This window comes from Pinus tabuliformis, chromosome Q (genome assembly GCF_031772625.1).
Source record: "Pinus tabuliformis cultivar Carrire ecotype Pingquan chromosome Q, CPIR1, whole genome shotgun sequence".
Taxonomy (NCBI): domain Eukaryota; kingdom Viridiplantae; phylum Streptophyta; class Pinopsida; order Pinales; family Pinaceae; genus Pinus; species Pinus tabuliformis.
In genome coordinates, this window is record NC_142296.1 from 439,929,963 (window position 1) to 439,952,253 (window position 22,291).

General features: G+C 39.1%; 1 protein-coding gene across 3 annotated transcripts in view; it reads right to left on the reverse strand.

The window, feature by feature from the left end:
- The window catches only part of LOC149220105 (uncharacterized), a 520,911-nt gene that overhangs the window by 263,359 nt on the left and 235,261 nt on the right, over positions 1-22,291 (reverse strand). For all 3 annotated transcript variants that reach the window (XM_089382729.1, XM_089382728.1, XM_089382730.1), the window contains one exon: positions 15,546-15,628. In XM_089382729.1, the coding sequence (XP_089238855.1) occupies positions 15,546-15,628 (83 nt within the window). The remainder of the gene's footprint in view (positions 1-15,545; positions 15,629-22,291) is intronic.

Here is a 22,291-nt window from a genome sequence, read left to right on the forward strand (position 1 = left end):
GTTTAAGGGATTTCGTAAATAACTTATTGTGAAGAATAAGTAGGCGAAATAAATCAGTTGCTGCAGTAGAATTTCAGATCAGAAATTTTCACAGTGAGCCCGCTTTGCTCTCTTTTTCTATTTGGAAATATGGCTACAGATACAAAGAAGTAATCTTTGTGGCCCATGGGCTGCTACAATGCACAGATCCTCTTTGTGTGATCTACCTCCTATCTCTCCTGGCTATCTTTGCTCAACTATGGAACAAAATTCTCTTGAAAAAATGGAATGCCTCTTCCTCCTAGTGGCCCGGTTATAACACAGCTCGATAGCCTACTAGTGGTTAATTTTGACTACATCAACTCTTAACTAGAGTTACAAAATAGACTCTTCTAGAGTATTTTACATCACAAACACGTGGCTAGCCCCTTTTCCATGAATAATGGGGGTTGACGCGGCATCCTCCTGAACTATAGGTGTGAAAATAGGAAGGCCAACTTCTGAGTGGCATAACTTTTGCACATGGACTCCGATTAACCCGATTCTTGTGCCACTGGAAAGCTTTCTGTGTGTAGGATGGCATGGAAAGGTGTTGCGCTTTAGTGGCAAAGTTTTACCCCCAAAAAAAGTCGTTTGATGCCTCAAAACACTCCCGGAAGGTTTTAGACCTCGTTTCGCCAAACTGGGTCCCGCCGGTAAAAACGATCACGTGAGTTGATTCCTCCACTTTTTCCACTGCAAATGAATCGAGATGGGTGACAAACAATATAATGATCCAATTCGGAACAACACCTAAGTCTCCTCATCCATTGGCCAAATGGGTGGCAATCCTAGCATGCTTAACCATCTCAATATGGCCCTTGGTAAATAATGACTTGAAGGTGACTTGTGGGTAGGATGCATACTCGAGCATGTACTCAGCCAAGTGCATGGCTTCAAGGAGTACCCCCACACCCAGGAGCCTCACTACTCATCCCCCCCCCCCCGCCCCCACCAAGTCCATGGCTAGTTGAAAGACTAGGGGAAGAGCATATGCTCAGTGTTTTTGATTAGCAGTGTTCCCTCTTAAGGAAGGGCACATTCTCCTGCACTCCAAGCTAGTCTCTGAAGAACAAGAACTTCACTTTGGGCAATGGCTTGGTGAGAATGTCTGCAACCTGCTCATCAGTTGAGATGTGTTGGAGGCTCACCGCTCCTCTGTACCATATCTCTAGTGTAGTGGTATCTAATCTCGACGTGGTTGAACTTGTCATGGAATACTGGATTCTTTGAAAGTCTAATCCTGTTTTGATTGTCATATTATATCACAGTTGAATTTGGCACATGATCAAACAACACTGCAAGGAGCTTCCGCAACCACACTGCCTCAAAACTAGCTATACTAGCTGCAATATACTCTACCTCGACTATACAGGTCTTGGCTTCCTGCCCATCCAGGAAATCATGGCAGACTTCAAACTAAAGCAACACCCTGATGTGCCATAGTTGAATCCATTAGATAATAAGAGGATTCTCACAGAAGCAATCATCAACAACTACGGTCGATTCCAGCAAACAATAAGTGGTTTCTTATAGAAGCAAACATCAACAACCAACTTTACAAATCAGCTACATTTCCAACTTAAATCATGTTACATGGAGCAGAACCATCCATATCATTCAAACCAATACAACACTCAAAATTCATCTAGTCCAGATAGAGTCGGCAATTTCATGCATCAGGTGGTTCAACGAGCCAATCAGAGAATCAACCAAGTCAACAATAGAGTCTCGCAGTTTCTGCAAATTTTCATCAAACAAATGACCATGGACTCACAGTCCAATACACCACAACCTCAGTAGAGATTTCACTGGGTTCGTGCCATACTTTCAATCTTACAATTCTTCAATCATCTTCATCTTACATCGGACGAAGAGGACCTCAATCCTTGTTAGAAACACATCATCAACACATACCAGGAAAGTTACAGGCTCTTCTTTAATATATTCAAATAAGCATAAAACTTCTCTCCATTTTCATCAAAAACATGATTTGATCAGGATGATCTTGACTGCTCCCTCTGATTCCAAAGCCCATCCAATCATGAGTCTTCTTGTCACTTGTTCTTCCATTCATTTTTCAACGACTACCACAGCCCAGACATTAATACAATCCTATAATCCTCACTAGGAGGCAATGTAAGAACAAATACAGCCAAACAAGATATACAAAGACAAGAGACTCATAATGTAATAACAATAGAAGCAATCAAGAAAGTACTTATCTCTTGAGAATGTGTCAACAGAGATAGAGTTGATACTCTCACATGGTGGGAAACATATGGCGGCCAAGGACTTTTGCCAAAATTGGCAAAAAAAGTTCTTTCACAGGTTGTAAATACTTCTTTTGCAGAGAGGTGTTGGAGCACCTACAGCTACATACATAATATGAAAAGAAACAGACTCAATGAAAATCGAGCAGAAAGCTTGGTTTATGTGCACTACAACTTGAGGTTGTTGAGTCATTACTGTGATCGGGCTTATGAGGATCCCACATATAAAATTTGGGATAATCACCCAGAGGATGACAATTTGGAGGATGGCATTGTACATATTGAAGAACTGGAAGAGGAACTTGTAATGGATGAAGATGAAGCAGTTGCAGCAGCCATGCCACCTCCACCTCCACCTCCACCATCCAATAGCAGTGCTCTAGGTCCGAGTCTTGTTCCTTTGCTGTCGCTACCTCCATCTACACCCTCACGTGGAGGTTCTAGTTCTGGTCGTCGGTCTGTGCGAGAGACTCCTAGAAGACCACCACGACCTGCTTATACTCCTGGAGACTCTCGTGGCAAGGGCCACATGTAGATTTACAGTTTACTTGTCTTTTTTAGTTTCTATTAGACTTTAGTTTTCATAACTGTTGAGTTTTGAGTCCTTGACTCTTGACTCTTGACTCTTTCATATCATAATGATATTTTTTGTAAACAATATATCACTGTGACAATGAAAATTTGAAGTTTCAAGTTGGGCCTTGGCAATTATAACTCATTGGTAATGATTGTGAATTATGAATATGATGCTTCGTGAAAGACTAAAGTTGTTTCATTTCATTTCATTATTCATGTTTCATTTTATAAATTTATAACATTTCATATCATGTTAACAGTTAGAAGTTAGGACTTAGAAATATCTAAGATATTACTTCTTGTAATGGTTAAACTTAGCTTACAAGTACAACTTTGGTGATCAATGATGATAAATGTTATTGAATTTTCAATTTTGAAAGCTTGAAGTTGAAACTTTAAGATTGAAGTTGATGAATCATGATTCATGAGACTCAATATGTTGCAGTGGTAATATGTATTTTACTAACTTGTGGACATGGTTGATGACGATTATAATTTCTAGATGATTGATGTGATATGGTTCAATGATCAATCTATGTTTTTTATGTTTTTTATGTCTAATTCATCATTCTACATGTTTTTGTTGACATATATTTATCAAAAATTAAAAAATAAAAAATATATATATATTTTTAAAAAATTGCTCCCGGATTCGCTCCCAAACCGGGAGCTTCTGAAAATGGTCGCTCCCGCTCCCGTTTTCACTCCCGCTCCCCGCTCCTGCTCCCGCTCCCAAGCAACATTGATTAAGACATTATATAGCTGATCAATCTCATAACCTTCAATGGAAGGAACTACAGGTATCGGACGAGGGAATCATATCGGTCGAACCATTACGTATACTGGATCATAGGGTTCGACAGCTCAGGAATCGTCTGGTAGACCAAGATAAGGTCCAGTGGGACAAGTATAGTCCTGGATCAGCTACTTGGGAAGATACAGAGAACATATGTCAAAAATACCCTAATCTATGTTAATTTTAAAGAACTTTAAACTATGTTTTGTATATATTTACTTTTTTGCAAATCAGAGACTCAGAACCATTTTGAATGATCATATATAAACGTGAATTTTTATGACATAATATCTGTTTAAATTCCGCTGGTACATGGATACCAAGACGGAATATGTTATTGATCTTACTAAATCATAGTTGTCAAAGTAAAGTCTAAAATATTTAAGTGATTTTGCTTCTAATGGGAATTAAGATATCATAATTCTGTTTTTTCTGTTTTATTTATGTGTATCAATATGATTGATGAGATAGAAATCAAAGAATAATTACATTTTAATATGAAAATCAATGACATGAATAGAATATGGCAAAATATGTTATACTGTAGTTAATATATGTGAATTATACATGAGTTATTTTTGAATATGTTAATGCACATTTTATAAATGCATGGACAAGTGTTTATGATTGCAGATAATATCTGTTACCAAAATGACCATGTGATGACAGAACCTCAGAACAATTAAGGCTCAAAGAGATTCTATGATAGGGTATTAACCCTAATTCTATTGGGAGGGGTGGAAGTGTTGCCCACCATTTATCCTCCGAACCCTGGAGTCATGGGAGGACTGTGCGAATCACGCTCCCCTAGACGTGTGATGATGACTGCTGAATGCCTACTGGGAATCAGGTCGGTATAACCGACGTTGTCATCCTTAGAGTTTATGAATGGTTAGGTTAGTAAAACTAATGCCATGGCATACTCCAGTAGAGGAAGAATAGGATGGGAGCGGAAGAGATTAGGAAGGATAGGATGATTTTAGAATAGCTTGGGAACCTGGTTAGGGCAAGGCATGACCATTAAAATCATAAACGTAAAAGTATTCAAAACACCAATTTTATAGTATCTTACATTAAATAAAAATTTAACCTCGATTTACAATCCTTAAAAAAATGTACTAATTTCTATCATAAGTAATCAGATAAGATAAAAACACGAAGTTTTGTAAAGGGGGAGTGTATGTAATGACCTATCTATAAATATAGAGAATGCAAGAATAATAGCAAGCATACGATGCATGCATATGATAGCTACATATGCATGTGTCGCATACACCGCACTAGTATTTATATACTAAATTAACTGTAAGTATTAAATATCATGACACTTCTTCGAATGAAGGTTCTACTCATCCATTAACACCCATATTGCTTAATGTATCATGATTAATGGGTAAATACTAAAAGAGGGCTATATAAATTATATATTTCAGATTATTAATAAAAACTTATATTAATAAATTAATAAAATGATTAAAAATATATATATAAGAAATTAATATAATGTTATAATCTTAATATTAAAAGTACTTTAATAAATCATAAAGAAATATAATTAATTAAATTATAAATGAAATACATATATACGTGACCATAACAGAGTTATAGATGATACGTGACATGGAAGGTGTCACCAGAAGGTTAAGCGGTGGGCTGCTGGTGGAAGAGCGGCCACCGCCAAGAAACTTGATAAAAACCACCGAGAAGAATTTTAGAGGGGTCCGGGGCAAGGAAGGTAAAGAACGGAGGAAAGGAAAACTGAAGGAGGAAGAACATCATAAAGTGAAATTATCCACAAGAATATCGCGGATTTTTCTAAGGTTCTGGGCATGGGGGAACAGTCTGCTTCAACTCAGAAGCTTACTAGACTCAGTAGCCAGGGTCTGCTCAGTTTGGCTGGGTGGATTCGGTCTTTTGGTAACCGACGCAGGGAGCTGGAGGCATCATCAACCGCAGGTGCACAGGTAGGTACCTCAACAGTTCTGTTAGTTGATTTTGTAAGATTTCAGGATATTATTTACAGGTTCATGATATAAACTCCTTTACTGTATTTACATCTGTTTTATGGTCTTTACATCCCTTCCCTCTACTCAAATATTTCTTGATCTTTAGCCTTCTTGGGTCTAATCAACCTTGTTCAAATCTCAATCACATCATCATCATCAGTGAGTCCACATTACCCACATCATTAAGGAGAGATCATAATTTGGACCATAAGCCATAAATTTTCTTCCAAACCCTACCTAGGGTTCACAAACCATAAACAATTCAATGTCAGAAATGATTAAAACACTAAAGGAAATGCAAGAGGCTTATCTTGGGGATCGTGACAACTCTCTCTTGACCTTTAGTCTTCTGCATTCAACCTGCAAAACAACCTCATCATCAAGATGTCAAATCTTCCAGAAGCTAGGGTTCCTTTATTTAAGTGAAAGCAATCAATCCACAGGCCCTGGGCTTTCATTTCCAACCCCTTTTATCTTGATAAGATTTTGATCCCAAACTATAATACTGATCTTCATCATACTCAATCAGCATCCTTGTATTCTATTATTCTTGTTATCAATTGTTCATTTGCGGTAGCATCATATGTGCTCTATCCATCAAAATTGGTGGAGAGGCTAAAGCACATGAGATCTCCAAGACCCGGAAATGGTTTGGACACAGTTTGGGAGATACTAAAATAATTAATATTTTTAAAGGAGTTCCTAGGTCTAAACTTAGGAAAAATAAAATATTAATGGGTATTAATATAAAACTGGGTTAGAAGGTTCCAAAAGTCATGGATCAAGCCAAATCTAATCTTAGTCGTTCATTAGAGATGTAATCTCGACCGTTGAAGGATCAACAGGAAAGGTATAATAGGAGGCTTGAGGGTCAATTGGAGAACACACTAGAGTGATCAGTCATTCGATTTGCTAGAGCGGGGTTGCTAAGCAAAGTCGAATCAGTGATCAGCAGTGAGGGGCGGTGAGTACTGGAGAGAGAGGCAGAGATAGTTCCAAGAGACCAGCGCAAAAGCAGAGAGCGAGAGGCAGTAGCTAGTTTAGGCCAAGCAGAGCCCAGTAGAGACAGCGCAGAGGCCAGAGGGACTGCGTCATCCACGTAAAGGATTCAAGAGTGACGCAGAGGGTCCTTGAGGTTGCGCAATGCCTCAGAGGGCTGACACAGAGAGGTTTGAAACTGATGCAAGGCAGCAGGAGGCTGACGCAGAGGCCAGAAGAGCCAGCGCAGAGCTTTAGAGACGCTGGAAAGGGTTTCGTGGGACAGGTTTTCTGAATACCTGTTTCCAAACAGAGAGGTGTTGTTGCCATGTATTTTTTCTCTGTCGGGTGAACCAGTTAGGCACCTAGTTGTACTCAAGGAAATACTACATAATAATATACCCTCAAAATAGCTGCACTAGTTTTCCCGCATTGGGTTTTTCCGGGGACATTTGTCCAAAAATAACGGTGTCACTTGTGGGTTTGTTTTCTTTTAGTTGTTGATCTGTAGAAGTTGTGATTGTATTTTGTTTATTTCGGTATTTAAATGTTTTAAATAACTTGTTCGAATTTTAAAAAGTAGAATAAATAAACCAACAGAATACAGATTAATTTTCTAACAGACAGACTTAGAAAATTCAACATCAATTTTATGGTTTTCAAGTTCAAACCCTCACTAGGGTAAATTTGAAATAGGTCAACACTTTGTAGCCTTACAAGCCCTCAATTAGATGATTAGAAGCCATACAGACTCAACAGGTGTAAGATCAATTGCAATCTTTAAGAAGGACCCCGGTTTTCTTTAATAGAGGTATATTTTCGGAGAGGCATCATAACTTCAAACTCTAACAGCTTGAGCTCTTGTAATAGATCAAGTCTTAAATGTAAAGAGACTAAATATCTTCAAGAAGAGGGATTAGCAGACCTTGATCAATACTTGGGATTCCAAAACAATGTGTTATACCTTTAATTGCAGACTTGCAACTTGTCAGAAATGTGTTTTTGCTCATAGTTTGATCAATCTACAAGCTTGTAGAGTATCCTCTTGACATGTTCTAACATTTTGCATATATCCTCACGAAAAATTCTTCTATCACGTAACAACAGATTCCCTTATGAAATATCATTAAAGTATATATATATATATATATATATATATATCTAGACCTCAAGATTTCAAGACAAAGATCCCAAGTCTCCCATAAATCAAGTGTTTTGGTCCTGTATGAATTTGATCATATTCCATACTTAGGCACTAAACAACACATACAATAGCAGAGAGGTCGACCTTCAAGTCAGTTAGGTCAGCTTATGTCAGTTGCACTTACACTTACATATATATGAAAGATACAAGGATTGAGATTTGAATCAGACCTCTCAAATCATGCTTGATCTTTTGTCAGAAATGAGCTCTCGGTCTTGATCTTGTTCCACAGGTGACATAATAGGTTGGATCTAATGACTTCTTCATACAAGACTTGACTTAATAGATCACCTTCAGATCTTCCAACCTTCATGTACTTTGGATTTCATAAGGAGGTAAGGTAACATGGATCTGACCTTCGTAATCCATGAGGGAGCTCAAACTTTTACACAGAGTTTGTATAGTGTATATTATAGGGCTTGAAAACAATGGTAAAACGTTAATGAATAATGCATCGAGTTAACAAAAGTATAGAACCTTGTAACGCACAACCAAGAGAAAAGAAAAAGGACAACTACTTCTGTGAATCCATTGTTTGATTGATATACAAAGAAGAACGAAGAGGCTAGCATTAGGCTACTTCTAAAACCTTGAAAAGCACAACCAAAAGGAAAGAGAACAGACATGTATTTCTAGGAGTACATTGTTTAATGATATACAATGAAGAAAGAGGGAGGCTAATATTGTTTCATGCAATAGATAAGGAACTGACATGAACAAGTATATTGAATTGTTTAGAGGAAGGAAGAGACATTTTTTCTATTGAATTAAATAGAATGAAGCTTGTTATCACACAAACTCACACTTCTTGAGATAAAGTTCAAAAAGCTTAAGTAGTGATTCAAGTGAAAGTAATAGGGGGGCACTGTCACCTCACCAACTCTCTTTTGCTCTTCAAGATAGCTCTCCTCCAACTCAAGCGGGGTTCTCTAGGTTAAGATTGCTGGATTTTAGGGCAATGAGTTCCAAGGTGATTTGAAGAGTAAATCTGGAAAAATCATTTTGAAAGAATTTTAGTGCATGGTTTGATAGAAGAACCATAGACTAGTGCCTTATTCTACTGCTATTTTTGGGGGCATATGGAGTCAACTAGGGACTCCCTTGGGGGAAGGCAAGTGGATCTAGGGAAATATCTAGGACTTTCCACTGCTAACCCTAGAAGATCCACCTAGTTTCTTACAAAATCCAAGAAGTTCAAAGGAAGATTCAGAAAACATTTATCCAAGAAAAAACTAAGAGAACGCCCCCTATCCACCAGAAATGCACAATTACACTTAATATCAATCGATACCTAAATGCAACAAGATTAGACAGGCCACTTATGAAATCAAGATCATCCGTAAATCCTAGCCATGAAATTCCACGGAAGTGGCAAAATCATCTCCAAAAGAAGTTTCTCTAGTCATCCTCCATAGGCTTTTAGAAAATCAGAAAATATGTAGAAATTTCAGAACTAGCTAAGGGATTTCTCCCCTAATTCAATCATGACAAAACAATGAAGAAGTGCATCTCTATTTATAGGAGATGATCAACTTCTTTTACATTAAACTTGTAATATTCCTAACTGAAAATTTGACAGTAGATACCAAAAATAATCTCTAGACAACAAAATAATCGCAAATAAAAACAAAACCAGCAATTTTATGCACAAATAAGCGCCAATAAAATCACTGGGCCATTTTATTAATCCATTGGAAAGAGTACATCAACATGAAGGAATAGTGGAACCTAGGCTTTCCAAGCAAGCGAAGCAAAACCCAGAAAAAGATCTCTGACCAAAATGATGTATGACCCTGGCAATGATGTAGATGGCCCAGTGAGAAGACTGTTGCAAACCTACCACTATAAACTTTCTCTCTCCAAAACTCCAATGAAGCACTGTGATATTTCTGAGTGAAATCTCCTAAAGAGTGTTGGGTTTTTGTCCAACACCCACTAGCAAACCAAGGGTTTCTGTCTTGGGGCTATAGAAGCTAGGAACTAGGTTCTCCAAACATCGTCAATAGAAAATATCAACAATCCAAGTTGTCCTCAAATGTTCTCCTCTTTCTCTTTTTTAAAGATCTGATGGACCCCTCTAAAAGCCTTTATTTTATTATTTTCTTAATCACTAGTACCTTTTCCCTACTTTTATTTTAATTAAAATACCTTTTTAATTTGAGAAAATGTTAAAATTGGCCACCATTCCTCCTCAAGCCACTGAAAGTCACTTCCCATAATCTCATCTTGTAGATCTTCTCTTTTTGGTTCCAACAAGCTATTACACTAAGCTATTCCATCAAGTATTCCTCCCGGAATGCTACCTTAAGTGTACTTAATTGAGTTAGGCTCCATAATAACCCTATTTTCCAAAATTTATCGAAATGCAATGAAACAAAAGGCAAGTTGTGTAAATGATGGAATATGCCAAGTAAATGCCATCAAATCCCAAAGAAACTCCTCAAAGCCCCATAAAGCCTCTCCAGAAGGTCTTGAGCCCGCTGATGGAGTAAACCTTCTCTTGTGACCTAGCTGCCTCGAACCATGGAAGTCCATGTTGACCACACCAAAAGGGAAACCAGAAAAAGGAACATGACAAATCCTCTTGCCCAAAGATTGCTTGCCCTCAAGCAATCCCTATCTGTCGACTGACCTAGTGGTCTTGTTAAGCTAAGAACCAATACCTGTATCCCATAAAAACCACTAGGTGATACCATGCCTCCATGCCACCCAACCATGAACCGATCCCTCAATTGCCCGGATCCTAGACTAAAATCTTACTCGTTCCGCCATCAACAGATCCCCTAGATCCCAACACCACCATGGCCAATAATCAACACCCCTACCCCACACTGGTTTGTGGGCCCCGTGCTGGCTCTGCGCAATTACTGCGTCAGCCTCACTAAGGATCTGCGTCACCTCTTCCCGGATCTCCTGCTGTCTAAAGATTCGAACTTCAAGCAATCTTGTCTCACACCCCGGCTTCCTGCACTGAAACTTGTCTCTCCTGGCTGGAACTCGAACTCCCTCTGAAGCTTTGTGTTGCCTCTACTTGGCCTTACGCTGCCCAACATGGCCTCTGTGCTGCCTCTTCTGGATATTTCTCTGCCTCCTCTGTGACGTATTCTCGGATCAAGAAACTCTCCAACCAGAACTATCCCTACCCCTCACTACAAGAAATCTCCTCAATCAATTCGCTAGCAACTGTTGCACTGTCTTCTCTAGGAAATTCGATCTCTAATCTCTCACCTGATGTGTTTTCCAAATGCCCATCGAAGTCCTTATAATCCTCCAATTGAATAATCAATGGCCCAGACTAGATTCTAATCAATGGCTCAGATCATTTGGACTCAATCTCCGTCTTCTTCTAGAAGTTTCACCCTCAATTTGATTAATACCCTTTAATTATTTTAATTTCCTAAGCTTAGACTTAGACACCCATTAAAAATAATTAATTATTTTAATAAAACTGTCTCCAGGTTGAATTTTCCAAAACAGTTTTGTATTGTGGAATACATGTGTCCTAGCCTCCCTGCAAATTTTTAGGCTAAGAGCACATCTGATGCTACCAAAAATCAACACTCCCTCTTAGCAAGAAATGTGCTCTAGTAATGCAACTTGTTGAAGCATCAACCTTCTCTGTAACATCTCCCTCTGCGTTGTTGATATCTGACATTGCTGCCCACCAACTACTATGCAAATGTTGCATCTGTACTGTCGTTGACCCTGCCACTACCAATACTGCATCTGTACTGCAACCTTCATAATTTTTGCATCTATGTTGTTGTTGGCACTGCCACTGCCAACACTGCATCTACACTGCAACCATTTCCAATTTTTGTTGCTACTGCATCAGCAACAAAAGATCCAAAATTACTGAACAAGTGTTCAACATGATGCATCTGTTACTAGAGTTCTGACTGCTGCTAGTCTATGCGTTGACCCTCTAAAGCATCTACGTTGTGGCTGACGCTGCACTGCTACCAACTCTGCTCTGCGCTGCTCAATTTCTGGCACTCTTAGCTACTACATCACTCCGACACAACTCTACATCAACTGATCCTTGTCCATCCTGCTACTTCTTAGTTGGGCTCCTGTAGAAAGGTGTTGATCCAAGAGGTGGACTCCTCAAGGATCCTACCCATCTGTAGCTCTTTCGAACTATAGTACTAGATCACCCAACCTCTCCCCTAGAGGTATCTAAGCAACCATGGCAAACTCCTCCTCGATCTTTACAAATGCAACCTTCGGATCATGCTTCTCGTCCTTGTCCTTCTTCTTGAGAGGACACTACGTAGCGTAGTGACCAAGTTCACCACACCGGAAGCACTTGATCTTCAAGACATCTTTCTTCTTTCTCCACTACTCCTATTGCCCCTTAGATGCAAGGGTTGCATTCTCTTCGTCTTCCTTGGGCTTCGTCCCACTGTTGTTGCTGCCATCAAGTTTGCACTTGACTAAGTCTCTCCTTATCTCTTCCTGCTGAAGAGCGACCCACATACCTTCCTAATTTGGCAATCTCTCTCTTCCCAGGATACTCTAGACAAACACTTTCCATTCTTTCGAGATTGAATTTAGGGCCAGCCTCACCATCTCGGTAGGCTAAGGTGTTGACCCCACAGCTTCCAACAAGTCTCGTATTTCCTAAAGCTTCGTTAGGAATGGATCATTATGTTCCCCCTTCTGCATCTGTGTGGATCTCATCTTCTGCTCCAAGTACATCTTCTGTTGCTCGAAAGAACCTTCGTATAGCATAGCCAATGCTTCCCACATCTATCGGGCAATATCCTTGTCAACAATGTGACATACTACATGATCTCTCACTCAATCGAGGATCAATCGTTTGGCCTTTGCCATCTCAGCCTTGTACTTCTTAAGCAGATCTAGATCTGCGGGTATAGCTACCACACTGTCGACATAGGTTTGAGATCGTGCCCATCCATAAGGCATGAGATCCTTGCCTTCCAGATCACATAGTTGGATGCACCTTCCAACCGATCCTGATCTCTTAACCCACTAGCTGCCATCTCTGCCAACGAAATGTCGAACTGCCTCCTCTCTCCTCTGCATTGTTGCTGGACTAGCCTACGCACTCCCTGCTGGAGTTAGTAGATCTGCTACTCCCTACTACTGCTCAAAAAATGAGAATTCAGACTTCTTGGTTGAAAGTCCTCTGAGGAAGAATTCCCTCAAGGTAGTGTCTCCTTCTCTCTTTTGATGTTTTTCTGCCCCAGCAACTACTGTAGAAAACTGCGTCTCACCAAAACACTGCTCTGCATTGCTCCCTCTGACACTGGCAAACTTCGATCTGGAAATCTCTCTCTGTCGACTCACTTAGAGAGAGATTTTCCCACGAAATTTTGCCCTCCTAGCCTGGACTAAGCAATCCTCTGGGGATTCGATTTGCTGCCTACGCAGCACTTCGACTTCCCTCCTCCTCTTCAGCGCTGGGCTCTTCTGGCTATGCTCTCTTGCTTCACCTGCAGCTCTGATACCATGTGAAAATTTGGAGACCCAAATTTCTACTGCAGCAAGTGATTAAGTTCCTTCAATTTGTTAACTACTGAACAAATTATTTATTGCATCCTACAGCAAATACCAAAACTAATACACTGCAGCCTTCACCAATTAAATTAAATTCGAAACAAGAAGCTGAGCAAGAAAGAAATACACAACACATGACACCGTTATTTTTGGACAAATGTCCTTGGAAAAACCCAATGTGGGAAAGCCGGTGCAACCGCTGAGGGTTTGTATTATTAAGTAGTAGTTTTCTGAATACAATCTTTGGATGCCTTGTTGGCTATCCAATACAGAGAATTTGACTGACAGAGAGATGAGCGAAATATACCTCACACTATCATTGGTGAACCACGACCGATCCAAGCCCTGGTTTGTTAGCCCCACGCTGGCTCTGCGCAGCCACGTGTCAGTGTATGCAGTTCTACGTCAACCTCTCTAGGGATCTGTGTCACCTCTTCTCGGATCTCCTGTTGTCTAGAGATTCGAACTTCAGGCCTTCCAGTCTCACACCTTGGCTTCCTACACTGAAACTTGTCTCTCCTGGCTGGAATTCGAACTCCCTCTGAAGCTCTGCGTTGCCTCTACTTGGCCTTACGCTACCCAACGTGGCCTCTGCACTGCCTCTTCTGGATCTCTCTCTGCCTCCTTTGCAATGTATTCCTGGATCAGGAAACTCTCCAACCAAAACTATCCCTGCCCCTCACTGCAAGAAATCTCCTCAATCGATTCTCTAGCAACTGTTGCACTGCCCTGTCTGAGAAATTTGATCTTTGATCTCTCACCCGATGTGTTTTCCAAATGCCCATCGAAGTCCTTATAATCGTCCAGTTGAGTAATCAATGACCCAGATTAGATTCTAATCAATGGCTCAGATCATTTGGACTCGATCTTCGTCTTCTTCTAGAAGTTTCACCCTCAGTTTGATTAATGCCCTTTAAAAATTTTAGTTTCCTAAATTTAGATTTAGGCACCCATTAAAAATAATTAATTATTTTAATAAAACTGTCTCTGGGTGGAATTTCCCAAAACAATTTCTGGGTATTGTGGAATACATTTTTCCTAGTCTCCCTGCAAATTTTGATGCTAAGAGGACATCCAATGCTACCAGAAATCAACAATGAAGAGATCATCAAAGAAAAATAGGACCCAAAAAATAACAGTGAGAAAACACACAAAAGTACACAAAAACAATGATAGCATAGATAATAGAAAATTCATGCTTTCCAAAGAAGAAAACAAAAGAGAAAACAAGCCAATCAGTAGTGTAAACCTTAACTCTCACCCAAAGCTACCAACTTGGTTACAATGAATATTTATATTTGGGATTAGACTGACCACCATCTTGTATCTATGCATTTGAGCTTTCCATCAAAATTATGTAAATCTACAAAGGGTATAAGATAATTTTATTATTGCGCAATAAATGACAACAAAATTAGGTCAATGGGACTGAGTACATCCAGCAAAAAGAACAATGTGGGAGTGCAAAAGCATCTCCTAGGACAAAAGCAACAAGAAATGAACTAGGCAAATATGAGAGTAAAACTCATAAAAGATGAAGAAAAGAGATAATTCAGGTTCATTATCACCTCCAAATGCCTTATCCATTCAATTATCCTATCAGTATTGTCTTCTACATAAATAAATCTAGCTTGAAAACTGTAAGGGTACAAACAGCTGTTAGTTTTTGTAGCTCGGACAGGTATTCTAGTCTCAGATGGTGTCTATAAGGCTAGGAGCACAGGTGGAGTAGTGTTTTTCAGTATTTGCCGCATCTAAATTGCAAAAGACAAATAATCTTTTCAGATAGGTGAATAATAACCAGTGACTGCAGCAGTATTAAAATTTTACAACAGATAGCCACCGATTCAAGTTATCCCTAGTTCAATGGGTGTATCAATTGGCATGAGGGGTCGTCAACAAGCCCCAAAAGAAGGTCATTTAACATTGAGACTGCCATCTTAATGCCCTGCAATATGCTTGTTGAACAATCCATCTCATTAGAAATATCTTACAATACTTAAACAAACGACATGGGCTATTACTTGTCCACCTATAAAGCTAGACAGCACAGTCAGTGGTGTGATCTTGCAATAGACATGCAACTTTCTTCAAAAGATCAAATTTAGCACGAGTATACTAAGTAAACAATGAACATGCTTTTGTGTAAGAGAAGACTGCATTAAGGATACAGTTGGATTGTACTTATGAGTGCTCCAAAAACACCAAGCATTGCTACAACCTCAACACGATCTCTATTCTTTACACAGAACTCCTGCAAACAAAAACCAATTTAGTTGAACTTCATATGACGGAACTTTCAAAGTACACATTGTATGCTATTGATATTTGACAATAAATAGATGCACAAAATGCATTGTCTTCATCACAATATGATGTACATTCTTCATCAAGAAATTAAATTATGGAATATAAGTCTTAATAGTCTGAAAACAATGGTGATTGGCTTATATACCATATAGTTTCTACAAAACGCATTTGTTGGTCTATTCAAGCAAAAATTATGTACTTCGTTTATTGCATAGTTCATTCACTGGAAGTCTACTCAAAGGGTATAGACAACTATTCCATGCAATTGTCAACGAAATTCAAACTCAAAGGTTTATGATTATTCCACATATTTAGAATCATCATTTATTCTCATTGCATCTAAATTGATCAACATGCATTACAGCATTAGCTCTCCAAACGTAAATTGCCTATGAGGAATTAAACCTTTTCTTTTGAAAAATACATCTTATATTAACAGAAAATATTTACGAAAAGAAGTACAAAAAGTGGAAGGGTATAAACAATGAATATCATAACCACTTCTGCAATGCCACTAAAAATGAAATAAAATCAGAATACCCTGGCATAAACTATAAGGAATTAAACTTGCCAATGATCATCCAGAAAACAGGTTTTTGTTTTCATGGAACTTTGGAATTGTTTTGAGATCGCTACTTTTTATTCCCTTCGAAAGTATGGAGAAATTATATTTTTGATAATGATGTTAGCTCTGTTTCTTCCATAGGATTTGACACAGAAATATGTTTTCAGCTCCAAGGCAAGGGAGTTCTTTCAAAGCTGGACACCTATTGGGTGCAGGGTCATTACACGACTCACTGAACTGCAGCATCTTCCCTAGAGCATATTCCTTCCAGATCGGGCAGCTACTACCATCTGTGTTCTCTCACTTCCCTCCCCACTACTCATTCGTTCCCTAGGCTCTGAATAGACCGCTGGCAGGCCTTCTTTCCACAGTGCCTTAATTAACAAAGTAAACCTCTATTAGAGATGCCAAGAACGTTGAATTTCTTGCAAATTTGGATCATGTCTCAGCTTTGTTAGTGCTGACGAAAATGTCTTGACTGCATTCTTGGTTTCTGTACAATTGTACATATTTTATTGTTTGTGTATATATTTTCTGTATAATGTAAGATTTATTTCCTCAAAACAAAGCAATGATGCTATGATTAACAATGACATATCTCCTCAATAAATACAGACTCTCCATAATACAAACTCAGTATAAAGAATCTTGAAGATGGTGTATTTACTGTTAATTATCACCATAGACATCATATAAATAAAAAGATAGATAGATAGACAGACAGACAAATAGATGTGTGGACAAATTTGGCCAGCATGACTAGCAAAAACACAAGTTTTTAAACTAGTTTTGGAGGAACAAGGAAACAAGAGCTATGTATAGGCCAAAAGTATATGGAACTAAAAAAAATGATATTTTAGAGAGGTTGCTTAATGTTTGACACAAAAATAAGTTTATTGTAATCAAGAAAAGGAAAGGTCAATCACATGAGACAATCCTGTGTAGGCATTGTTACCCCATAGTTTCACTTTAGAGTATCTCATTTTCTTTGCCATCTATGTTTCAGCATATGAGTAAATCTTGTGCCTAACTTGAGCTGATGTCAAGGCCCAGAGTTCCATGATTAGTTATGGCATCACAATGATTTGAATATATCATGATCAGCCAAAAGTCTGACCATTGCATCTTATGTATTGTACTAGACCATGTTTGATGATCTATGTAAAATGTTTTCTTCATCTAGGTGGTTGCATTAGACAATTTACACTCTTTGTGGTTTATCATGGCGTGTCCTTTTAGTCCCCATTTCAAGATAGTTTCTACCCTTATGGATCATACTAACCATCTCATAGAGGCCATTTATGGCCAAGATGGGTGTGCAGCAGTGTTGAAGTTGATCTACTAGGACACATGACTTAAGGAACCCCTAGGTTTTTTTCACTTTACCTTTATCTAAAAGTGTTATTCATGTATTGTAAAGGATATTATGCCTAGAGAGCATGCTTATTTTATCCCCAAGCATGGATCTCTCTATATAATTGTCACACTTTGTGTTGGGTAATTATCTCCCTAGCAATTTGGGGACTCACTACATGTATTCATCATTCGAGATCACTATACATATTTTCATGCGAAGACACAACACCCGAGGTATCTTCACAATTCCCTAGGTAGCTCCACAACACCCTAGGTAGTTGAGCGTTATTTTGCATGCACTTTATCCATTCATGCCATGCCACGTCATAACTCATAGAGCACCCAGTAACATCAACATATCTGGAGGCACATCTCACACTTCTTGATCAATTGTCCACCTTGGGTAGTATCACTTCACTGTTAGACCATCCACATGGATTATGTCGACCTTTTTGACCCTCCTAGACTATAATATCCCATTTATTAATTTTTACAAATTTCTCAAGATTTAGCTTCAAAAAATTAAGTTGTCAATTTGAAAATTAAATTTCACAAATTATACAATGAAATTAATGGCAAAACTAGGAAACAAAAACTGCGATTCAAAATAGACAAGAGATACATTCAGTGAATCTTAGCCTTATATTATTAAAGTGAAATGAGATATTACATGCTAATACAAATATCTGGAAATGGCTGAGGTGATGGCCTCCTAAGAGATCTGCACAACACTGTATATGGCCTTCAAAACAAAAATTAAATTGATAAATGCATCTATGAATTCTAAACGAATTCACCAAGGGATGAGATGGGTTTTCATCCATTCTCACCAAATTACCCAAGAGTTTTTGTCCTGGGGCTTCTTAAGTTGAGAACCACATTCGCAAAACCTCTCCACAAAAAAATACTCAAATCCAAGATGTCCCAAATGATTGGCTTTCCCTCCTTTTAAAAATTGGATAGACCTCTCTCCGACCTTCTAGAAGTACTTTATTTTATTATTTTAATTTCCATTCTAGAAGATTCTCCTCCTTATTTTATCACTTTTTCCCCTTTTTGGCCTTTTTCATCAATTAAGCATTTTCCCCTTTTTTTATTTAATTGACTAATTAAAGTCACTTTTAATCTAGGAAAATCATAAATCCACCTATAAGTCTTCTCCAGCCACTGAAAGTCACTTTTCATCATCCTATCCTGTAGATCCCTTCGTTCTTATTCCAGCGAGCTATTACACTAAGGTCTTCCTCTAAATAATCTACTTCACACAACACCTTTAGTGATTTTAATTAACATATGTTGATTATAGCCCTGTTTTATAGGAATCATCAGAATGCAACAAAACCAAGAACGAAATATGCAAAGTTTATCCTCACAATGAAATATGCCAACCAAACTCGATCAGACCCCATAAAACTCCTCCAAAACCCTTCGGGCCCTTTGATGACGTAATCTTGCTCCTGTAAACTAGTTGCCACCAACCTTAGAAATCCATCGTGATTGCATCATAAGGGAAACTCAAAATGGGGACATTACAAATCCTCCTACCCCAAGATTGCTTGCCCTCAAGCAATCCATATGTGTTAACTATAATGGCATCTATACCCTGATGCCATGATCCCACAGAAACCATTGTACCACATCATGTCTGCGTGCCATCCAATCATGAGTGGACCCCTTGATACCTGGATCCCAAACTAACCTCTGACTAAACCTAGCATCAATAAATGACCTTGGCTACGAATATCCTCCCAAGAATCACCCCATCAATAGAATACCAACTCATAATCTCTCACCAATCCATCCTATGGGAAGGATTGAATGCATGAACTCCTGCACATGGAACAAGTCTATTATGTTGATGTTGCTCCATGCTCAACTCATGTTGATCCACCCAGTCAACCAACAAGATCCACCTAGAAAACTTTGCACCTCTCTCTCCAATGTACAGAGGTGGGCTGATAGTGTTGCAAGCCCTATCGATGTACTCCTAAAGAGGGTTGCTCTGAAACTCCCAAGTATACTCCTCTTGCTTCCTTGCTAGGGATTTTAGTCATCCCTCAATACTAGACAACTTGGTTGTTGACTCGGCACATACCACTCTAAGACCCTCAATTTTATTGTTTTGTTGCAAGATGGTGCCTTGGACCATTTGGATCTTATGCTTCAACACCATAAGGTTTGTCTTGAAATGCGCAATCTTCTCCTTGTGGTTATCATCTGAAAGTTCAAGAACTTTGTTGGATGTTGTTGCCTCTACTTGCACCTCGTCAAGGGTTGGTCCAAAAGACAGATGCTCAACTACCATGACCACGACTCTATCTTGAGCCTTTAACTGGCTCTACAAAGATGTCTCATCATGCACACTATGCCTATCATCCTCCCCATTCCCTTGCACCTCGGAGTGCTCTTCATGATGGATCATCACTAGTGGCTCATCCCTCAAGTCTCCCAGAATGTCTTCTTCTTGGCCTTCTTCACCCATGGAAACAATCTACTGCTCATCATCCTCAACCGTTAAACATGCATGTATAGCTAGATTGGTGTCAACATCTCTATAGTATTGCTCATGCTCTATACTCCCATCAGGACGATCACAAGGAGTCTCCTCCTGTTCTACCTCCGTCATCTGCTGCTAGTTTTTGTAGTATCGGATGTGTTCTAGCCTTGAAATTTTGTGTAGAGGCTAGAATACACGAGATCTCCAAAACCCAAAAATCGTTTCTGGAAATTCCACCTAGAAATGACTTAATTAGATTATTAACCAGTTTTTAAATATTTCCTAAGTCTAAACTTAGGAAATATTGTTAATTAATCAGTATTAATTAAGTCAAGGAGTGAATGATCTAAAAACTCAAATGGATCAACTTCAAGATGATCCTAGCCATCGATTAAGATTTAATCTTGGTCGTTGGAGTCCCAACAGAGGATTATAAGAAGAAGTCAATAGGCACTTGGAGAATACACTTGAGCAACTCGATTTCTTGAGCAAATCGATTTCTTGAGTAGCAACAGTCAATTGTCGGAGAGAGAGCTAGTGAGATCGGAGCAATGAGAGAGGGGTAGAGACAATGAAGTTGGAGGAAGGTTTCTAGATCCGGTGAGTGCATTTGCAAGGAGGCAGAAGAGCCACGGGGATGCTGATGCTAGGGCAGAGCAGAAGCCTCTAGAGGCAATTTCGATTTTGTTGTGGAAAGACGAGTTTCAGTGCCAGAAGCTGGACAGAGGTTCCAGAGGCCAAGAGAGACATTTTCCTAGACAACAGCAGGCCAAACGGCTTGAGGAGAAGCTGGTTCGAACCAAGTGCAGAAGGGACTATGCTAGTGTGACACAGTAGTTGTGTTGAGCCCGTTTGGACGACTCACCTAGAGCTAAGGTTAGAGCTCAGATTTTCCTGTGGAGTGAGGAAATTTCCTCACTAGATTTTTGCCAGCGTTTCTCTGTAGGATTGCCAGTTTCGGCATCCAATTGTACTCAGATTATTTCACCGCTACTTAATAATAAAACCCTTAACTATTGAACTGGTTTTCCCAAGTTGGGTTTTTCTGGGAAAAATTGTCCAATGTGTGTTAGCATTTCTTCCAGTGTTTATTCTTCCGCAGTTTTATTTGTGTAGGTTGCAATGTGATTTATTCAGTATTTGTTGTAGCAAACAATAAATAAATTGTTAAATTAAATTAACAATTAGGAGAATAATTTCCACTTGCTGCAATAGGATCCTGGTTTGGAATGTTCACATCTCCTCCATATCACTCAACCATGAGTGGCTAGGCCCCCAAGGCCCCTTGCAGATGAAGCAAAGACATTTCCTCCTTAACTCATTCTTGTTGATTGTTTGACCCTTTGCATCCTTTTCTTCACCACAAACCTGCATCCTCATCAACGCCTCCTTGGTCAATTGCCTTTTGAACAGTTTTAAGTTTTGCTTAACCAACCCTTCGGCTAGTTCATAAGCAGCAGGTGAGACAAACTGTTCCTTCCTCCAAATGGCCAACAACCTGGACTGCAACATCTTGTAAATATTATCATGGTTAGCCATAAGTCCAATCGAGATCTCTAAAATCTTGATTTTCTTCCCAAAGGTAGGAGCCAAGGTGTCAAGCAGCCCTTCAACATTTTCTTCTATCAATTGGAAAACTTCCCTCATAATGTCATCATTTAAAGGGGTGTTGCCACACAATCTAGCAAGGGTCCTAGGAGGGGAACCTATGGGACAACCACTAGACCAAATGACAACAATGGAACAAAGACCCGTTGTCACCTCAATTAGTATCCCCTGCCCTTTACGGACTTTCATTGATGGGAGGAGTTCCAGTAGGATAGGAATCACTTAAGAAAGGAAGGATCAATGATCTATGTGAAGTGATTCCACTAAGCCCATTTGACAAGAGGCTCATTTAAGGCTTGATGAATGAAAAGCTCTCCAAGAAAGACCTAGGATGGAAATCTAGACATAGGGCTCGAGATCTTTGTAATGAGGATAGGTATATCTAGCTCAAGACCTCCAAGATGAGATAAGACCACTCGAGAAGCTTTGCAAGATGATTTATCATGTCAAATGGGCTTTCGCTATACTTGAGAGGCCTAATTAGGGCCTACGCAAGACCTAGGGTTTTAGGATATTCGTGGGAACAAAATTCTTCCAAGGTGCTCACTAGGTCAAGGTAAGACAGAAGAAAGGGTCTAGTA